The following is a 21,768-nucleotide window of genomic DNA, read 5'->3' on the forward strand; positions in this document are numbered from 1 at the left end:
TCAGATGTGTTAGCAATGATGAATCGAAAAGCTTGATGGGTGAAATTCATGAAGGAGTATGTGGGGCACATCAATCGGCTTTCAAGATGAAATGGATGATCAGAAGGAATGGGTACTATTGGCCGACTATTCTTGAAGATTGTTTTAAATATTTTAAGGGATGCCAGGGGTGTCAAAAGTTTGGTAATATTCAAAGAGCGCCTGCATCGGCTATGAATCCTATAATCAAACCATGGCCGTTCCGGGGATGGGCTATTGATCTCATTGGTCAGATCTATCCGCCATCGAGTAAAGGACATAAATTTATTCTGGTTGCTACCGATTATTTCACAAAGTGGGTTGAGGCAATTCCTTTAAAGAAGGTGACATCGGTCAATATGATTGATTTTGTGAAAGAGCATATTGTTTACCGATTTGGTATTCCTCAGACTATCACTACCGATCAGGGTACTATGTTTACATCAGGAGAATTTGATGAGTTTGCTGTAGGTATGGGAATTAAAATTTTAAATTCTTCTCCATATTATGCTCAAGCTAATGGTCAAGCTGAGGCTTCTAACAAAGGGATCATCAAACTCATTAAGCGCAAAATTGAAGAAAATCCTAGGAGGTGGCATACAGTATTAAATGAAGCCTTGTGGTCATATCGGATGTCATGCCATGGTGCAACCAAAGTAACGCCTTATCAGTTAGTATATGGACACGATGCAGTGTTGCCTTGGGAAATTAAGGTTGGCTCTAGACGAATACGTTCTCAAAATCAGCTGACAGCCGATGAGTATAATACTCTTATGAAAGATGAGTTGGAAGATGTGGCGGGTCATCGGTTAAGGGCTTTAGTTAGTATTGAAGAAAATAAGAAAAGAGTAGCTAGATGGTATGACAAGAAGGTGAAAGTAAAAGAGTTTGCCGATGGAGATCTGGTCTGGAAATTGATTTTACCGATTGGGACTAAAAGTTCAAAGTTTGGAAAGTGGTCTCCTAATTGGGAAGGTCCATATCGGATAAATCAGTCTATTCCTGGTAATGCATATATTTTAGAAACCCTCGAAGGGGTTGTGTTTCCCAGAGCGTTAAATGGAAAATATTTAAAGAAATATTACCCTAGTATCTGGACAGATGCATAAAAGTATAAGTGCCGATAACAGTACTATCGGCTAAGAATTATGCAAGGGTATCAATGTCTCATAAAGTGCCGATACAATAAATAAGATTACACGTTCAGCAAGGATTGGATAGCTAATATCGCACGCAGGCGAATCTGGTCGGCTTCTTCCATTTCTTTGATATCGTCATCGGCAGCACCCTCCACAGGCTTGAGTTTCTTCTTCATGGCTAAAGCTTTGCGAGCTTGGATATCTCTTTCTTGCTGAAGGGCTTTGACGGCATTGGGTAGCTGGCTTTCTTCTTGTTGAGCATGAGTTAAGGCTGCATCAATTTCTTTCAATTCAGCCAATAGAGCTGCCTTCCTTGCCGATAGATCCAAGATTTTCTGCTTAAGTGCAGCACCCGAAGTCTGCAAGTTGACGATGCCCTTGTGCTTCTCATCAGCGATTTGTTTCAGTTGTAGCATCTCTCCTTTAAGTTGAGCTTGAGCTGCTCTATCGGCAATGCGCTGAGCAGCCCGTTGATATTGCAGTTGACGGCTTTCTAAGTGAGCTGCTGGGAAGAGTATTTCTTCAACATCGGCAGGGACCTGGCCACGAATTGTTTTGAAGATTGCCTTTGCGGGGTCCGAGTCATCTACCAGTTGGGCGGTACTTTGCTGTAGCAAGTTCAGGAGGGTTTCCAACTTGGATTTAGTTTCTGCCGATATTGTTCCCAGTGCAAGGGAAGAACTTGTTTCCTCTCCATCGTCGTCAGAAATGTCAATGGCAAAGGAAAATAGGCTGTTCGGGGAATCTTGTTCCTGAAAGAAAGACAAGGAGATCAATCAGGGGTAAGTATGAGTATTGTAAAATCAGATAGGTTGATCGGTTTACCTGTTTCAAGGCAATTTCCTGTGCTTGACTGGAGGAAGCAACCTGGAGTATGTCGTGTGGATCGGCTGAGCTTGCCGATGGGATATCCTCTGTGACTTCATCGGTGGTAGGCTCTTGAGGTATGATGACCGATGACATTGGGGCAGATGTAGGGATCGGCATAGACCTTTGTCGTTTTGGCTTGTGCTTCAGTATCTGTTGAAGCTTTGCGCTTTGCTTGGACATCGGCAACGATCGGCTGGGGGGCATCGACACTTGTTGGTTGTGAAGCTTGGGCATCTGGTACGTTTGCCGATGTACCCAATTGTTGCTGTAAAACAAGTGTGAGATATGATATTTAACAGATAAAATGTAAAGTCAAGAAGCTACCTCTGAAGGAGTGGTGCTTGATATCGGCGGAATTGCCGATGATGATCCAGTAGCAGCTCTTACCCCCTGATGATTAAGGTTAATATAGTTTGTGATTGGCATAAGTGAAAATAAACAAGGTTGTTACCTTAAAGGCTTTGACCAAGGTTGTAGCAGCGGCCGATGGAGTAGCCCTGGATATAGCCAATTTGGACTTAGAAGTGATGGTCTTGGTACGAATCTTCTGGTGGGTCAAAGCGGCTAAGGTGGGAGCGTTGTAGCCGATCGGCGATGTTGGGGAAATAGGCCGGAGGTTGAAGGGTTTCCCACTTTTGCTCACCGATGGTGCTGGGTGGTTAACCTGTTACAAGGGAGTCAGTTATTGATAAATGAAAGGAAAAGCAGAAGGGAGTTCAAAGAAACTTACCGCGTCGTCAGGGATGGCATATTCAGAATCGATCATGTGCCGATATGTGTGAGCAGAAGTCGCGAACAGTTGCTCTTTCCACTCTCGCCACCATTGCTTGTATGACTCGGTGATGAAAGATATTGGTGTCCAGGTGGATATATCAACATCTGTGGTATCGGCATCAGGAGAAAGTTGTACTACCTTGTTCCAGTCTGTTCCGCAGGTGATTGTTTCCCTGGGTTTGATCACATCGGCAAAGCAGAGTTTGATTGGCAGTTGCCCAAAAGCCAATTGGCGGGATACTGCCGATGGGTTGTAAAATTCATATGTAATGTTGGTGTTTTTCCCGCTGCCGAATGTGTTTACTGGAATTGCCCTGGGAGTGATGATAGCCATCATGAGCTCATTATCTTGATTCAGAGTGTCATCGGCAAAGTTGAAAAGAAGGGGGAATCTGTTTTCTTCGTCGATATAAGGCACCCAGGCCCTATGATCACGAGAAAGACCATTATAGAAGCTTTGAAAGAATCTGCCGATTTGGTCTTCGTTGGCTTCTGTTCCAGGAAGGACAATTATGGCTTCACCAAAATTGAGGGGTGAGCGTGTTGCCGATTCATCATCCCCGAGCACATAATCTTCGGCAATTTCTCGTGGGAATTGTTGAGCAAAAAAGTCCCATTGCAAACGTTTGTGCATATGGGCATTCAGCCACATGTTGATGAACCACCACGGGCCTCCCAGGTTGCCGATGGGTTCGCCAAGCAGAAGTTTCTGAGACACTTGGTGAAGAAGATGATAAGTGGAGCTCAGAAGGTATCGGCCAAGAGGAAACCTTACGCCATTAGCCAGAAGTTCAGCTGCAGGGAGGAAGGCGTTGGTTGGTCCTACTGATCGACCACAGAAGATAAATTTTTCTAACCACATATTCAGGAATGTGGCATGTTCCCTCTGGCTAGGTGTCCCGGTTTTCTGGTATTCTTGAATATATCCTGTCCAACCGCCGATGTTACGGGTATTCACTCTATATTCAGGCTTTCTACCATAGATGGAGCCTTCATCGGCAGTTGAGATGTCCAAGCCAGTAAGCATGTGGACATCGGCAAGGGTAGGGGTAGCTGGGCCATGTCCAAACATAAAAGTATTGGTCGTATCTGACCAGAAATAAGCAGCTGCAATTATCATTGATTCATTTTTCTGCATATCGGCAATAGAGAGCCTGATACATTGGTCTAACTTTCGTTCTGCCCAGTATACTTGCATCGATCTATTAACCCTCAAATACCAATCTTTCCACCCTTTGGTGGTTTTGGGCCAAGATCGGAATGTGTCTTTCCACAAGTTCAGAGAGAAATTTTGGGCTCTAAAGGGGATTCTGTTAACCTCTGCGTTGATCAGATCGGTTGGATCTGGGTTGCCCATTGGTCCAAGGCATTGGACGTGTGGCTGATCGGTTGGGATAATTAATTTGTTGCGCAGTTCCTAAGGTTATGGAATCCAGAAGACAGAAGAAAGGAAAAATCACCAACTGAATAAATTTGCAAAAAGATCAAAGTAAAAGGTAGTGGAAGTGGAGCGAACCGCGGGGACAGTCGAAGTTGATGGCCATTGTCTTGAGGAAGGTGGAGATACGAGCCGAGAACTTGAAGTTAGCGCCGGAGAAGGGTTCTTGTTGGTTGAGGTCGCGCGGTTGTTCGTCGGAGTCGCCGCCGGAGAGAGAGAATGCCAAGGATTGGAGGCTGAAGATAGAGGATGAGGGTTCCGGAGAAATCTATTTATAAGCCGGCCAGAATAAGGGTATTTTGGACTTATCTCTATGACGCGCGCATATAGGTCAAGGCGGTGCAGAGGGGATATGGTAACTATTCGCGCGATAATCAGGGGATTGTACAGATGAGTTGATAACAAGTAATCATGACTTGGAAGGGATATTGATACATGATATTTTAATTCTTAAAATGGCAGCATTATCATGTTAAGATCTTGCCGATGGGTTGTTGTTTTGGTATCTCAATCAAGGCAAGAGTGGTTGGCGATTGTGCGATATTTACTGAAGTGCGTGGATCAAGATTAGATTTGATTGGATTTGACAACAAATCAAGTTTTGGCTTGGGGAATGAGTTACGGTAATTGGGCAAAGGCAAGCGTTATCTGGAGTAAATTTTGGAGCATTAATGGTTTTATACTCCGAAATTGGGGGGCATGTGTTGACACCGTTTTTTGCACGTGTCAAAATAATCGGAGTGGACCAATCGGCAAGGGGAAAGTTATTGAATACTTTGATAGCCAATGAAAGCCAGTTTGTAAAAATGGTTGCCGATAGTTGGTGATGATCGATGGAAAGGTTGATTTGGACTCGGGCGTTGCCGATGAGGTTGGAGGAGTTGTTGTCGATGCCGATGAAAGGAGGCTTGAAGACTACTGCCGATGAGACAGGGAGTATGCCGATGAAGGAAGACTTGAAGACTACTGCCGATGAAGCAGAGAGTATGCCGATGAAGGAAGACTTGAAGCCTACTGCCGATGAAATAGGGAGTATGCCGATGGGAAGGAGGACAGTGAGATTTCCATCGTAATTGAGGCGGACAGGGAAATAGATAGGGGTTGATTTCCTTTTCTGTATTTGTTAGGTTATGATTCGTGTAAGAGTCACGTGTTTCCTTAGATATGGGATTGGTGTCCTAGTTGTGTTTGGTTGTGTCTCTTTAGATCAGGGTATAAATATGGAGTAAGGGGCAATGTAATAAAAAAGATCAATCAATATCAAAACCAACTTTTTACCCCTATTTGCATCTACTTACTTTTCGGCGACTTCGTCAATTTGCATATTTTTCCTTTTTACGAGTTCTCATTGATTCGGCGAGCTGCATCGCTTCAGTGCGACCTTCGGCGATTCTCGAGTTCCGTGTGAGCACCTCTTGGCCGTGACTTCCGGGCGTATCGCTGTTGTCAGGACCAAAGTGTTCGTGTCTTCATCCTTGTCGATTAGCAGGTCAAATCGACTGGCACGCTTTGGATATCGATTCGGGTATTAGCCCTTTGTGTTTGCAGATCACTTTTGCATCAACAGCACAGGAGGCAAGTGTTCAGTGTGACTGATCTCATTGCTACTCTTGGTGTGGAGGAGAATGCTAGGGCAAAGGACACTCATGGCAAGAAAGCGCATGAGGAAGGTTCTAGCGCCAATCTGATGCAAAAGAAGAACTTTCATGCCGCACAGAGGAAGAAGAAAAATAAGCCTGCAGTCAAGCCTAAAGCTGCAACTTTTAAGAAGAAGGGCAAGGAAAAAGAAAAGGGTCTTTGCTTTGTCTGCGGTGCATCTGACCATTGGGCAAAAGAGTGCCCTGACCGCAAGGACAAGCAGAAGAAGACCGCAAACATGGTTGTTAGCGAATCTGGAGGAACTGGGTACGGTAATCATCTACCTATAGTTTTTTCAGTTTGTCTCTCGCCTGAGTGGTGGGTTGACACGGGTGCTAACATTCATGTATGTTCTGATGTTTCTTTGTTTTCTTCTTATCAGAAACAAAGAGGTTGCTCCTTGCTGATGGGAAATGGTATGCATGCTGCTGTACTTGGTGTTGGTACGATCAATCTGAAGTTTACTTCGGGAAAGATCGTGCAACTAAAGAACGTGCAGCATGTCCCCTCCATCAAGAAGAATCTCGTTAGTGGGTCTCTATTGTGTAGAGACGGCTTTAGACTTGTGTTTGAGTCCAATAAATGTGTTGTATCCAAGTATGGAACCTTTGTTGGAAAAGGCTATGAAAGCGGAGGCTTGTTCCGCTTCTCTTTGATGGATTCTTGTGATAAAATTGTGAACCATGTGAGAAATGATGATGAGTCTAATGTTTCGCATTCCCGACTCTGTCACATCAATGTTGGTTGTATGACGCGCTTAGCTAGTTTAAAATTAATCCCTAAAATTGATCTGGTCAAAGGGTCTAATGCCATGCTTGTATTCAAGCGAAGCAACCTCGCAAGCCTCACAAGGCTGTGAAAGAGGCAAGAAATTTGGCACCGCTAGATCTCATTTATTCTGATCTGTGCGAGATGAATGGTGTACTAACCAAAGGAGGAAAGAAATATTTCATGACTCTTATTGATGATAGCACTAGATTTTGCTATGTGTACTTGCTAAAAACAAAGGATGAAGCAATGCATTATTTTAAAATCTATAAAGCTGAAGTAGAGAACCAATTAGAAAGAAAAATCAAATGGTTGAGGTCTGATCGTGGGGGAGAATACTTTTCACATGAGTTTGATTCATTATGCGAGGAACATGGAATTATTCATGAGAGAACGCCTCCATACTCCCCCCAATCCAATGGGATCGCCGAACAAAAGAATCGCACTCTAACTGATTTGGTTAACGCCATGTTAGACACTGCGGGACTTTCCAACGAATGGTGGGGTGAGGCTATATCGACGGCATGTCATGTCCTGAATAGAGTTCCTACAAAGAATAAAGAAGTAACACCATTCGAGGAATAGGAAAAGAAAAAGGTTGACTCTCTCATACCTACGTACTTGGGGATGCTTGGCCAAGGTGAATGTGTCAATCATCAAAAAGCGCAAACTTGGACCAAAAACTGTAGATTGTGTGTTCCTCGATTACGCTTTACACAGCGTCGGCTATAGATTCCTAGTTGTAAGCTCTGGAGTACCTGACATGCGTGTCGGTGCAGTGATTGAGTCCAGAGATGCTACATTCTTTAAGAATGAATTTCCTATGAGAGAAAATGTACCTAGCACATCTAGTCAAAAACCTGTTGATTCCCTCGTGGCGCCAACAGAACATCTTAAACAAACATGTGTTGAGAATCCTAAGGAGGATAATAGTGGAGCTACTCGAAAGAGTAAGAGACAGAGGACTATAAAGTCTTTTGGTGATGTTTTCACTATATACCTCGTGGATGACACTCCAAGCACCATTGTTGAGGCATTTTCCTCTCCCGACGCTGACTACTGGAAGGAAGCAGTGCGAAGTGAGATGGATTCAATTATGACCAATGGAACTTGAGAGATTGTTGATCGTCCTTATGGGTGCAAGCCTGTAGGATGTAAATGGGTGTTCAAGAAAAGGCTTAGGCCTGATGGTACGATTGAAAAGTACAAGGCAAGGCTTGTGGCTAAGGGTTATACCCAGAAAGAAGGCGAGGACTTCTTTGATACTTATTCACCAGTGGCCCGATTGACCACAATTCGAGTACTGCTTGCCCTGGCTGCGTTTCATGGTCTTTTCGTTCATCAGATGGATGTTAAGACGGCTTTCCTAAATGGAGAGCTAGATGAGGAGATCTACATGGATCAACCTGATGGTTTCATAGTAGAAGGTCAAGAAGGAAAGGTGTGTAAATTATTGAAGTCTTTGTATGGCCTAAAACAAGCACCTAAGCAATGGCATGAAAAGTTTGATAAAACTATGACATCTGCTAGCTTTGTTGCGAATGAAGCCGACAAATGTGTGTACTACCGCTATGGTGGGGGAGGAGTAATCCTGTGCTTGTATGTGGATGACATACTAATCTTTGGGACAAGCCTCAATGAGATTGAGGAAGTTAAGGACTTTCTGTCAAAGAGCTTTGACATGAAGGATTTGGGAGTGGCTGATGTGATACTAAACATCAAACTACTAAGGGGAGAAAATGGTGGGGTAACACTTGTACAAACTTACTATGTGGAAAAGGTACTGAGTCGCTTTGGTTATAGTGACTACAAGCCTGTGTCCACTCCCTATGATCCAAGCGTGATCCTGAGAAAGAACCGAAGAATAATGAGGGATCAGTTGAGATACTCCCAAATCATTGGCTCGCTAATGTACTTGGCTAGTGCAACGAGGCCTGACATCTCATTTGCTGTGAGCAAATTAAGCAAGTTTGTTTCAAATCCGGGAGATGATCACTGGCGTGCTCTTGAAAGAGTATTGCGCTATCTAAAGGGAGCGTCGAGCTTTGGCATTCACTATACTGGGTACCCGAAGGTACTCGAGGGCTATTGTGATGCAAATTGGATATCTGATGCTGATGAGTTAAAAGCCACAAGTGGATATACATTCACACTTGGAGGTGGCGCTATTTCCTGGAAGTCTTGCAAGCAGACCATCTTAACAAGGTCAATAATGGAAGCAGAACTTGCAGCACTTGATACCGCTACTGTTGAGGCTGAATGGCTCTGTGAGCTCCTTATGGATTTGCCGGTGGTTGAAAAACCTGTGCCCGCAATTTCTATGAACTGTGATAATCAAACAGTAATTATCAAGATAAACAGTTCAAAGGACAACATGAAGACCACTAGGCATGTAAAGCGGCGGTTAAAATCTGTCAGAAAATTGAGAAACTCCGGAGTAATAGCATTGGACTATGTCCATACGTCTAAAAATCTGGTAGATCAATTTACTAAGGGACTATCGCGTAATGTGATAGATAGTGCATCGAGTGAGATGGGACTGAGACCCACATGAAGTTCTAACGTAGTGGCAACCTGTCCTATGTGATCGGAGATCCCGTGAATTAGGATGGTGAAACAAGCTATGGGTAGACTGAGGGAAGAGACCCTTTTAATAAAGGTCAATCTCTTGAGTAATGCACTTCTCTTCCTATCTGTATGGTAGGTTGGTAAATACCTCAATGTGATCCGAGTGGCTTAATGAGAAGCAAAGATGTCGGCCTACAGGGCATCTTAAAGGAACACACCTATATGAGTTCGATTGCTAGTCACAATCTATGAGATTTGGGTAATCTCTAGATACTCATGAATAGGCCAGGAGTATGACTTATATGCTCCAACCAGAGGAGATGCTACAGGCAGCCTAGTATCAGTAAAGGAATCGAGTGAGCCTCACTTTGCACAAAACTATCAATTCAAGGCATAGTCCATTGGTCAGTTGTAAATGAGTGTAAACTCCTTTTCTAGATGGATGTTCAACTTAACAGTCTCCATTGAAACACTGGTATATCAAACAAGCTCAGAACTGAAGTCATTAACTGTGGACTTCTGAAGTTTGGTGGGGATTGTTAGATTAATTTGGGCGCCAGGCTCATTATTTATTCTAATTAATCAAATAAACTTTAAAGGCCCACAATTATTGTTAAGTGGAAAAGTGATTAGTACCACATGGGAAATTCACTAAAAAGGTTCTCAACTTAAATAGTGAGTCTTAGGACTCTCACATAGACAAGTTGAGAGGGAGAACCGGGAGGCCACACGCGCGCGCCGCCGCTGCCGTCGAGCCAAGCCGAGCCGAGACGCGCCGCCCGCCCATGCGCGCGCGCGCCGCGCCGGGCTGAGGTCGTGGGCGTGGGCGTGGGCATGGGCCATGGCCTGGTTTTGTCGCTTGGCCCAACTGAAACCCTAGCCGCCGCAGCCAACGCCCAACCACCCTATCCAGGTTTATTCCCCCGATAGGGCCTAACAGACAGATGGGGAATGGTGCAGCTATATGGGGGAGCGCCCCTGTCCGGTAGGGGATAGACCCGACTCATCCTCTTTCTCCTCTCCGCAACATCTGAGCACTGAGCTATTCGTCTGCATCTCCGATCGGAGTTCCCTGCGCGCACAGGGAGCTTCGGTAGCAGGCCTCCGAAACTTCCCCCGTCAAGCATACCTGCACAGGTAGGCGGGGAATCAAGTTTTTGGGGAGCGCCGGCTTTCCGGCGTGACTGCTGTCCCGTCTCCGCTTCTGCAGGTTCCTGTTCGGGGGCTTCTGCTTCCTAACGGGAGAGTCCCGTACTACTGCTCCGACACCGCACCTGTAGGAGTCTCCCGGTGCGACCTCCTATGCAACATGGTAGACACGAGGAGGACTGGTGGCCGCACCAACACCACCGACGGAGAAGATGGTGGCTCACTGTCCGCGGGTACCGGCAGTCCCACCCTAGGGTATAAATCTAATCCCACTGTGCGCTATTGTTCATATGCTATTCTGTTAGCGTTGTTAGCGTACTTGGTTGCTACACTGTTAAATACTATCTGCAGTAATGGTGGTGTTACAGTATGGTTAGTGGTACTGTTACTATTGTTTAAGTCATTTTTATAGATTAATATAAGTCATAAATTGACCAAATCTTCAACAATTTACACCAAAATTTAGGAGAAGAGCGTGGAAACTCGTAGGCTTTTAAGATTGTGCCAATCAAGGAGTCGATTATGTAAGGATTGGTATCTGCCGGATCGAATGCGACACTAGGATCGTTTTTCTTTAAATGACGTCAGCAGATAACGATGGTGAGATATGATTGACATCGAGAAGATACATATTGAACTCTGCAAAAGAGAAAAGATTAGAGTTCAAGTTATCTTAAAATAGGAATATTTTCTTTGTGACAAAGATTGTACTGAGTCGTACTCTAGTAGCATTCGTTTTAGTTTCCGGGTATAAATATCAAACCCCGGCTATTGTAAAGACAGAATCAATTAAATATCAGTTATTTACTTTTTTCGGTTCCAGCCACCCCTTAGGAGTAGGAGTAGAGTAGATCTTGACGAGTTCTTCAGCAAGTACGGCTGCATCGATCCGTCGACCTCCACTACTTGTCTGTAGGTACCGTCATGGCTTATACCTCTGTTCGTACGACTGCATCGATCCGATCGACTTCCACTACGACTCTGGTATAAGTTAGTTATCGACTTTTATCTAGTTCAAGTATGGCTGTATTGATCTGGTCGACCTCCACAGCTCGAACCAGATTAAGGTCAAGTTATCGGCTCTATCTAAGGGTGGCGTTCCTTAGGATAGATTCATTAAGTTACCGATATTGCTTATTGCTTTCATTATTTATTTAATTACAGCAATATCACTTCGCTCGATTGGGATTGATCTAGATCGGTCTTGCATCTTTTTTAACCAATCGTTTGTTAATCTAAACTGATCTAATCTGCACTTTAAACGATGAGTTATGTATTATCGGCTGTTTTACATCAATCTTGATCGTGCATAACGTGCGGTTAAGACATGTTTGATCTTAAGTAGATCTATTGGCTAGCGAAAACTGTTCTATGACTCGTTATCATGACCTGTGTGATTCTGCCTCACACCCCACTGTTAGCACCGTGGAGTGAGGATCATTATTTGGTAGATCTATTCCTGAGAGGGCATGACCTTAACTATACGCTATGCCTGAATCGGCTGTTTTAGTTGATATCAAGCGCTTTCACGAACAGTTCGCATCACGAGATCGTTGAAGTAGCGATAGGTTGAAAGATGTGTTAGCCCTATGATCTTATTATTGTATTACGACCTACATGATTCTGCCTCATACCCCACTGATATTAGTAATAAGTTAGGGTCATCAAGTCTATTGTTGTTTCTACGGCCTGCATGATTCAGCCTCATGCCCCACTGGTTATAGCGATAGATGAGATCTAACATGTTCATTAGATTTATTTCTGTTAAATGGTTGAATGTTGATGAACTATTTCTTTTATAAAGGAGTTCGATTGCTTACAGTCATTGGCTTAGCATGAATTAATTACTGTTGACATCGTATTGCCATTGACTAATATTTATCAAAAGAATAATATTCATCCTGAACGATAACCGATTCTTCTTATATAACCCCATGTGCTTTAACTGATTTATTCTTATGGATATGCTGGAATCGACTATTTAGTCGATCTCTTTTCATATCGGCTCTCAAAGCCACACATTCAGTACTGTCTGGCAACACTGATATGTTCCACCCTTAATTACTAATAAACTTTTTCTCCTTATCAATTGTAGGGTCAAATTGACTGGCACGTCTCGGGAGGAGTGCGCAGGATTAACCATCCCTGTGCTGAAGCTAGGCGGATCTCTAGCTCCATCGAGTGGACCCTTCTGGCTTGCTCTTGTGCCCTCGGCATGGGACAAAATTCTATGTCGACACATGTTTCTGGCATGCCCGGTGAGACACCACAATCGTCATGGCGGTTCACAACAACAACGATATCCTTATGATACATTATGAAGATCTATCTGATGGAGATAAAAGGTGTCATCAGCAAAGCTACAAAAGAGTTTCAGAACAAGTGGTTGTTGTTCTACACCAAAACACGTGACAACACAATTGTTCAGAAATTTTCACTACCAATAGTTCTATTACACGGGCAGACAGATACAACTGAAGCTGAAGATAGACGTTTCTTTACAGAAGTTGTAGATAAATCTATTCATGATGCCATATCAAGCCATAACGAAGCTTTCTTGGACATATTCCACAACGTCATGAAAGAGGCGATTCATGGGTTTCCAGTTGGTCAAGTTGGGCCAGCTTATTACAATATTTTAGATCCGTTGACCCAAGAAACTAATTAAGTCGGTACCAGCCATCAAGAAACAACAACAACTGGTAATAATGATATCCAGACAGTTCAAGGTTCATCTGAACAGACTCAAGAAACTACTACAAAGATGACAAGACTCTGGAGAGGGCTAGGGATGGATCACCCTTGATAACCAAGAAGGGTCTCTGCGTTGAATCAGTATCTTAGACCAAATCGGCTATGTTCCTCTCAAATATTGGTAGTATATTTCTTAGCCAATTTCTGGTCTCCTCCGACAAAGCTTCATTAGAGGAAGTGGCTGACGATCTGATCTCATCTTCATCAAAATATTCCTCAAGATTGAAAGAATAGCTCTGGGCTAGAGGATCGAGTGCCTATGTATAATGAAAATCTTGATTAGAAGAATTGGATCAGTTTATAATAGAATAAACAAGTAAAATGAGATACAATACCTTTTCTATGGTAGCTTCTATCTAAAGGGGAGGAACAACTGACGATACACCAGTAATATCTGGTTGAATCGGCTCGAAAATCACAACGTCGACATCTACAAGCATTGGAAGATTTTTAGTTCATGTTTACTACAGATAGATAAGTTGAGCAAATAACTCCCTTACCATTAGTTGTTTGTTGGACTAGGGAATCAACAATCTGAGTGTCAACGGCAGCAAGACCACCTTCAATGTCGGCAGGATTGTTGAGCGGGCTGTCAGGCTCCCGATCCTGCACAGGTGTTTCCTCAAGAAGTATCTGGCACAGTAAGAAATCAGATGAAGGGTAAAAAACTAAATGAAGGAAGTTAAGGAAAGTACCCCAATAAGCATCAAGGATAAAACTCACATTTTCTGCTGTTGTGGAAGTATCGGTTATTTCAACCGAAATCGGCTCCTTTCGTGGATTAGCCGATGGAGGTTTAGTTGATGCCGAGTCAGACGCCTAGGATGGTAGTTCCACACCCAGGGCAGGTTGAGACGCAACGCTCAATAACTGTGATGTAATGAAATCAACAATGGGATATCATTTTGAGAAGAAGATGAATTGGTTACCTAAGCAGCTGATGGCCTTGTTCTGCGGAGTCTCTTCCTAGTGGTGGTATTTTGGATTGTCCCTTGAGCTGCCTTGCGCTTTGAAGATTGGTACGTCACGATAGTAGAGGCAGCCTAAGTTTTCATCAATTTTTCAGTGAAGGTGCAACCGATCCCATTCTTGAAACCGGGCACGGTGGCTGGTAATCTACTGGACCCCCTTCCTATCCAAGCTCGGAGGATCAAATTCAACGTCCTGAAAATGTCGATTAGGATGGTTGGCAGAGGAACCGGTCAAGCATTTTTTGAAAAGAAATAGCAAATTACCTCTCTGTCAGAAGCAAATTCTCCATTCAGAGCTATATACAAAGGGTGGACCGATCCACAGAAAAGATGGGAATGCCATTCTTGCCATCAGGAGTCGAAGAGAGTAGAAGAGAGGTTGACTCTAATCCAATCATGTAAACAGAGGGAAGGAAGATCTGATCCCAGCTGAAAAACTCTTTCGGCTTCTAGTACTTGACTAATATCTTCCCATGGCTTCAGTATGTTCTTGAAGAATAGCTGAGCAGGCAATTGGCCAAACCAAACTGATGAGCTACAAATGATGGGTTATAAAATTCATATGTTGGGAGGTTGTTTGGAATGAAAGAGCCTGTAGCTATTTTGCAACGACCATGATGAAACTCAGCTGGAAGAACACAGGGCTTGACAAAAGAATTGAAGATTGCAGCCGTCACATCGTCTGAACAACCTGACTCAAATCAAAACTTGAATGGGAAGGCCAGCTCATCATTCTCATCATCATACGATAGCCAAGTCAGGATGTCTACACCAAACCCTCTGTAGAACTTTTTGAAGAGATGACCAATATCGAAATCGATTGTTATGGCCGATGCAGCCTCACCATAGCTCATGCACTATCGAGTTCTTCCTTCTTCACCTCTATATTCCTCATCAAAGTTGGAAGAAGGAAAACTCAGACTTTTAAGATCAGGCCTCACAAACTTATGCATATACATGTTAAGCCACAGTTGTATTAACCACCAAGGGCCACTGATAGTATGCACTGGTTTATTCTTCAACAATTGGGCAGCCACCTGGTACATCAGATGATAAGCAGCTCCTAGCAAATACTTTCCAAGAGGGATATCCTTGCTTAATGCTAGGTGCTCTGCCATGAGCTTGTGATTATAGGTTGGACCACAGGATGACCCGTAGAAAATGAATCTTTCCAGCCACATGTTCAGAAAGGTCACATATTCCCTTTCACTGATAGCTGATCCATCTTTAATGTGGTTCAAAATATAACCAGCTCATCCTGTGCAGTCTGCAATTTTGGCTAATTTCTTGGATCCAGCACTCAAGTACTCGTAAGGCTGCATTGATCCAGTAATTCTAAGGCCGATCAACATGTAAACATCAGCTAGAGTGATGGTCATTGGACCATGACCAAATACAAATACTTTCAGGGCATTGGACCAGAAATAAGATGCAGAGATGAGGAGTGAGTCGTTCCTCTCTATCCCAAACAACGAGAGGGTCAGACATTGATTCAGATCATAAAGCTCTCAATCTCCACCTTTTTTCTCAGACACCCTACGAAACCAATTTCTCCATCCTTTAGGCATCTTTGACCAATTTCTAAAGAGAGTTTTGTTATTCCAAGAGGACAAATCCATTACAGATTGTTTGAAAGGGATTTGGTTGGTTTCTTGGCGGATGAAATCAGATGGATCGGGATCGCCCATAGGCCCAAGAAAATAGATATTGGGGGCAACAGCTGATGGGATCAAGATTTCATTCCTCATTTCCTAAGAAATCGGACAAAATCAGTTTGAGGAGAAAAGAAATGCAAGGTAGCGGCCGATAATTAGAGAGTAGAAACTCGAAAACGTACCTCAGGGACATGGTCGATGGTCGCCATTACAGCCAAAAAAATGGTTTGAATCTGGCAAGGATCGCTTGGATGACGGCTTATTGGAACTGATGGTTTGCTAGGGTTTGGGGCCTTGACGATGATGACATTGACTGTTAAAGTTGGCTCGACAAAGAAGGAGAAAGCAAATAGGCCGAGTGGGTTGGAAAAGATACTGTTGGGATGTTATATAAAACTCGGGCCAAAAAGTCAGGAGTCATGCGTGTACCTCAGGATAGAGCAGTTGCAGCATGGTAAATCAATGAACTAGAATTTTGGGATAAAATTATTTTATCCTAAAATTGGGGGACATATGTTTACACCAAAATTAGGAGAAGAGCGCGGGAACTCACAGGCTTCCAAGATTGTGCTAATCAATAAGTCGATTGTGTAAATATTGATATCTACCGGATTGGATGCGACACTGATATTAGTAAAAAAAATTAGGGTCGTCGAGTCTATTATTGTTTCTACGGCCTGCATGATTCTGCCTCATGCCCCACTGGTTATAGCGATAGATGAGATCTAACATGTTCATTAGATTTATTTCTATTAAATGATTGAATGTTGATGAAGTGTTTCTTTTATAAAGGAGTTCGGTTGCTTATAGTCATTGGCTTAGCATGGATTAATTATTGTTGACATCTTATTGCCATTGACTAATATTTGTCTAAAGAATGATATTCATCCTGAACGATAACCGATTTTTCTTACACAACCCCATGAGCTTTAACCGATATATTCTTATGGATATGCTGGAATCGATTATTTAGTCGATCTTCTTTCATATCGGCTCTCAGAGCCACACTTCGGGACTGTCTGGCAACACCGGCATGTTCCGCTTTTAATTACTGATAAATTTTCTCTCCTTGTCAATTGCAGGGTCAAATTAACTGGCACGTCTCGGAAGGAGTGTGCAGGATCGACCATCCCTGCGCTGAAGCTAGGCGGATCTCCAGCTCCATCGAGCGGACCCTTCCGGCTTGCTCGTGTGCCCTTAGCACGGGACAAAATTCTGTGTCGACAGATGCTACCTTAGTATATGTTTCTAGAAAAAGGACGTACCCAGTGCAGAGAGCTTCTGCTCTGGGGAAGGGTGTTAGTGGGGCCTTACCCTTAGTTTATGTTTCTACTTAGTATTTATTTACTCATGTTTCTGATTGCTTCTGGCTAAAGTTACAGCTGATTACTTTTGTTGTAGATGATTTTGATGAGATATTTCACGTCATCAGGTCAAGGGGCTAAGATTGTTCTTCGCAACCTGAATCACAGGACAAGTTAATAGTTCAGTCTAGGCAAGATGCTGAAATTTAGAAAGGCATGTCTTCTTTTTCTCCATCAGTAGAGAACATGTCCAGTTGAGAGCACCTCATTTTCTATTCCATCTCATCCGCTGTGATGTAGATGATTGTTTGAGGTACTCTGATTGCAAATTGAGTATCGTCCCAAAACAAAATTTAGAGTACTGCATCCCAAGCTGTTATTGTACTGCATCAAAATCACAATCGGGACCATTGTTGCATTTCGTGATTTTATTTTTCTGGGTAGGATAAAGAAGCAATTTAGAGTTTAAAATTTGTATCAAAATATAAGATGTTCTGAATCCTCAATCTTCTCTCTCTTCTGTTTTTGGCAAGAAATATTGAGATTACTTTTAAACTGATGTCATTAAAACAACCAATCAGTAATTAAGGAAATTAACAATTGAACTACTCCCTCCCTTCTATTTACTCAGGCGTAAGAAACAAGCTAAAACACTGTTTCGGCTGAAAAAACAAGCTGAAAAGTATGAATTTCTATTTACTCCCTCCCGTTCGCTTCGCTGAAAAAACAAGCTAAAACACTGTTTCGGCTGATTTGTTGTGAGAGAAAAACACTATTTTAACTAAAAAAACAAGCTGAAAAGTATGAATTATAAGAGAAGCTATCAACGCTAAAATTCGCTTAGATATACTTCCGGACGGAGTAGCTCTGTTGAGCAAATCTGTGACATACTGCTAGCTTGTTTACCATATAGCACTTATTAATGGGATCGTGTATTTACATAGTTTCCACCATGGAGACTGCAAAAAGGAATTTGTTCAGAAATAGTTTGGACGATCCAAGTTGGCAAGAAGTAAGGTACTTTGCAACAATCCCCTGTCCCGTTCCATGCAGCAAATATGCTTTTTTTTTTCCAATTCAGTACAACTGGCCTACTTTCCTGTATCTGCATCAATCATGGTTGCTGCAGGCAATGTTTATACATTACTACGAGTACACAATGGAATGCCTGAGCGGAAACCACCAGAATCAATCGAGAATTAACTGATCTGAATCAGCTGTTCATATGGAGACGAAGCATCTCAAATCTGTGCATAAAAGAATCAGAACAGCTTGCTGAATTCAGTCTCCTGTGTTGGTTCACCAATTCGGGGGAAGAATGGATCCCTCTCCAGCATCGTCTGCAGTGAGTCCATCATCCTCACCATGGATGCCCACAAGAACGGCGCCGAGCAAAATGCATATCCAAAGACTGCCAGAGCCCTCACAACACCATCATGGTACCATGGGAATGCCATAACTATGAGCATGCCCACAATCGCGAGCCACGTTGTAAGCACGTCAAGTGGTGGGAGCAGAAAAACATTGATAACGAGCACTGACAAGGCAAGCACACCAAATAGGTAGATAGACCAGCCCATGATCGGGTGAACTGTGCGTGGGATCACAAAGAATGGAACGGAATATGCAGCCACCACGGCCACAATTGCAGCCAGCTTGATCAGCCACTGCACCAGAGCACTTAGCTTCTCAGGCCGTCGGTTATAGCACAGTTTGGTCATCCCTGGCCTTGCCAATCTGGTGACTGTTATGATAACTATGTACATTAAAACCTCCATCAGTATCACTGGCATTTCAGCAGCATACCTGTGAAATGTAAGCAGGTACTTGTTAAGTGGATATAACAGAAAATGAATTATGTCTGCTCAGGTACGTAATTTGCTTCTGTGTTGCTTTATTGACTCACCCAAGATCGTCCCAGCGCTGCTTGTGCCAGGAAAGTCCTAGTGGCAAGACCGGCCAGGACCACCAGTACCAAGGTTTAAACCAAGGTGCGCTGGGGAATGTGATAACACTGTTTGGCCCACACGGGACATGCCAATGTAGCTTGAGATCTGTAATGTTCAATCAAAAGGATGGTTGAAATTTTCAGAAGCAATAGCCACAAGCATTGGTATTGAAGCTGTGTAGCTGCAGCACTCACAGTAGTAGGATGCATCCATTTGATAGCCAAGAGGAAGGCGATAGGTCCCATTGAGCTTCGTGCCATTCTCAGGAGGGTGAAACATTGGTTTGTCGAGCAAGTCTGGGTAGCACCCAATCAAAAAGCCTTGGTCAGCACCATCAGAGTTTTCACGGCCAGTCTCTAGGTCATGAAGCATGCCCTTGAATACATCAATAGAAGGCTGCAGATTGAAGAATCCAATATTAGTCTAGTTGGCCATTACATGTCTGAGCACAACATATCTCAGTGTGTGAGTTTAACAAGAATCAATTTATGGATGGTGGGTATTTTCTTTTCTATGCATCATTCATACTGGCAGAAGACGTATACTTCATCTTTGGGGGTATGCATGCTCAAATTCTATTAGTTTGTAATTGGCATATGACTAACTTGTGCCATTATTAACACAGCTGTATATGCAGGGAGACTGTTTCAATTTATGATACATATTGTTACTAGACTAAAGAGGTTTTGTACGACATAGCTAAGTCAACAAGCCCTCACGATTTCAAGCAAAATGACACAAATTCTGGTTGTATCGGACAGGTCACAAGTGGAACAACAAAAGTTCAGGACATACCTGGAGCACGAAAAGACCAGTGTGGAAGTAGCACGGGTTGATGAAAACAGCACAGAACTGTCCACATTGGAATAGCTCGTCTGTGTTCTGGAGGAAGATGTTATCGGAATCAATCATGACGACACGCTCATAGTCCACCAGGGTCCACGCATACAGCTTGTTCAGTGTCAGCTTGAACCTCTTGTTGATCCCTCCTAGGTTGCCCTCGTAAGGATTCCTGAGGTTCTCCACTATCACCACCCTCAAGCCATCCTCTTCTGTCCTGCATAAGTCCCCATGTATTGTCAAAAGGTGCTCATTTCATTTCACATTCTGCAGTAAAAAAACTCGTAGTTCATGAAATAAGTATTCCTATGGAAATAAAACAAGCAGAAAAATGTTTTGTTGACCGTCGTGAAATGATCAAGTCATGTCTTCGGGAGATTCACTGATCGCTATTAATCATTTGGGACTGACATTGAGACCACCAATGAAAAGAGATTCACCGATCGCTATTAATTATTTGGGACTGACATTATGACCACCAATGAAAGACACAAGTATTAGCTATGAACCTGGTCAGACAAACTACGGAAAACATTTATTTTCCTACAAAAGAAAATCCACTGTGCAATCACTATTTAAAGAAAAAGGAAAGTTGACCAGTGCAATTGGATAGCAGACAATTGAAAAGTACAGGTTGCAACCAGCGACAGGAGGCGAATAGTCAAAGCTTCAGAGCTGGTGCATCCATGACAGCATATATAACGGCAAAATAGCATTGCAGATGCAGTGCATATGTCTCCATGTGAATGGCCGAAGTTACCCCCACAAGAATTTGAAAAAACAAAGGCAACCAGGAGAAGCTCCCTCTCTGCAGGTGGTCCCTGCTCCACTTTCCAAACCTGCAAGTCATCGTGCTCCTGGTACCCGAGACACGTCACCCCCTTCCTAGTCTTGGCCTTCAGTTTCTATACTGTAGTTTGTGCCGCAGGGAGACGCGACGCGGGTTTGCAGTGCGTAATAAAAATTCGAATTAATTACTGCTAAAAAATGGCATGGAAAGTTTTCCTAGGAATGGCATCAAAATCTGGATTCGCTATTGGTTGATGATCAAGTAGTGCCCCTAGGGGAGTCGAAGTCGAACAACGAAGACGCGTCGGAGGAGCGGAAGAAGAAGGAGGGGCGGGCGGCGGAAGCAGCAGCACTCACATTGCGCGGATCCAGTCGCGCGGCACGTCGGCGGAGGCGATGAGGACGCGGTCGGCGTCGGCGCGGACACGGGTGAGGGAGCGCATCATGACGCGCACGGCGACGTAGAACTCGTAGTCCCGCGGCGTGCCCATGTACATCATGGCGGCGTACGCGTGGCGGTGCCGCGGCGGCGGGCCCTCCACCCGCGCCGCCGCCGCGGTCACCGCGAGCAGCAGCAGCAGCAGCGACGCCGTCGCGCTGGCGACCGGCGGCAGCCCCGCCATCGCCGCCGTTCCCGCGGTCCCACTTCCCCTCGAGCGCGCGCGAGGCGAGGGTCGGTCGCCTCAGCCGGCCGTTGACTAGCCTGGTGATCAGCGAACTAATAGGCGCGCCGCGCGGCGCCGGGGCCCGGTGGTCGCTAGGCGCTGCTGGCCTATTTGCCTTGCTCGGCAGTCGGCACCCGCTGGGTATGTACTGTACGCCCCCGGATGGTGTTTTGGGGGGAGGAGAGATGAGGGGGAAGATGCTTGGATCGGATGCCTCGGCTCGATGCTTCTCGTCGGCAAAAGCAAGAGACGAACAGGGGGGAGAGGGACTAGGAGGGAGGTCAGCAGAGGGGATGCAGGGGAAACGGGGCGGCGTGCGTTTACTTATGAGTTCTCGGAGAGACACCTGCCCTGCCTTCTGCCGGAGTAGCAGATGCTTTCCCCTTGTCCCGCTGGTACGCTCGGGTACGCCCACCTGGTACGCATCTGACACGCGGGACCGAGTCTCCGTCTCCGGTTGGCCCCGCCGTCCAGCGACG

At 44.2% G+C, this 21,768-nt stretch overlaps 1 protein-coding gene across 1 annotated transcript; it reads right to left on the reverse strand.

The window, feature by feature from the left end:
* Positions 1 to 18,094: 18,094 nt before the first annotated feature.
* On the reverse strand, positions 18,095 to 21,628 carry LOC136539392 (putative glucuronosyltransferase PGSIP8). The gene is made up of 5 exons (XM_066531350.1): positions 20,982 to 21,628; positions 19,791 to 20,052; positions 19,190 to 19,391; positions 18,953 to 19,100; positions 18,095 to 18,852 (listed from the first exon to the last, which is right to left on the reverse strand). Exons 1-5 carry the CDS (start codon positions 21,245 to 21,247, stop codon positions 18,309 to 18,311), a joined length of 1,422 nt encoding a protein of 473 aa, XP_066387447.1. The 5' UTR covers positions 21,248 to 21,628; the 3' UTR covers positions 18,095 to 18,308.
* Between the last annotated feature and the right edge of the window lie 140 nt (positions 21,629 to 21,768).

The sequence above is a fragment of the Miscanthus floridulus genome, chromosome 2 (genome assembly GCF_019320115.1).
Source record: "Miscanthus floridulus cultivar M001 chromosome 2, ASM1932011v1, whole genome shotgun sequence".
Classification (NCBI taxonomy): domain Eukaryota; kingdom Viridiplantae; phylum Streptophyta; class Magnoliopsida; order Poales; family Poaceae; genus Miscanthus; species Miscanthus floridulus.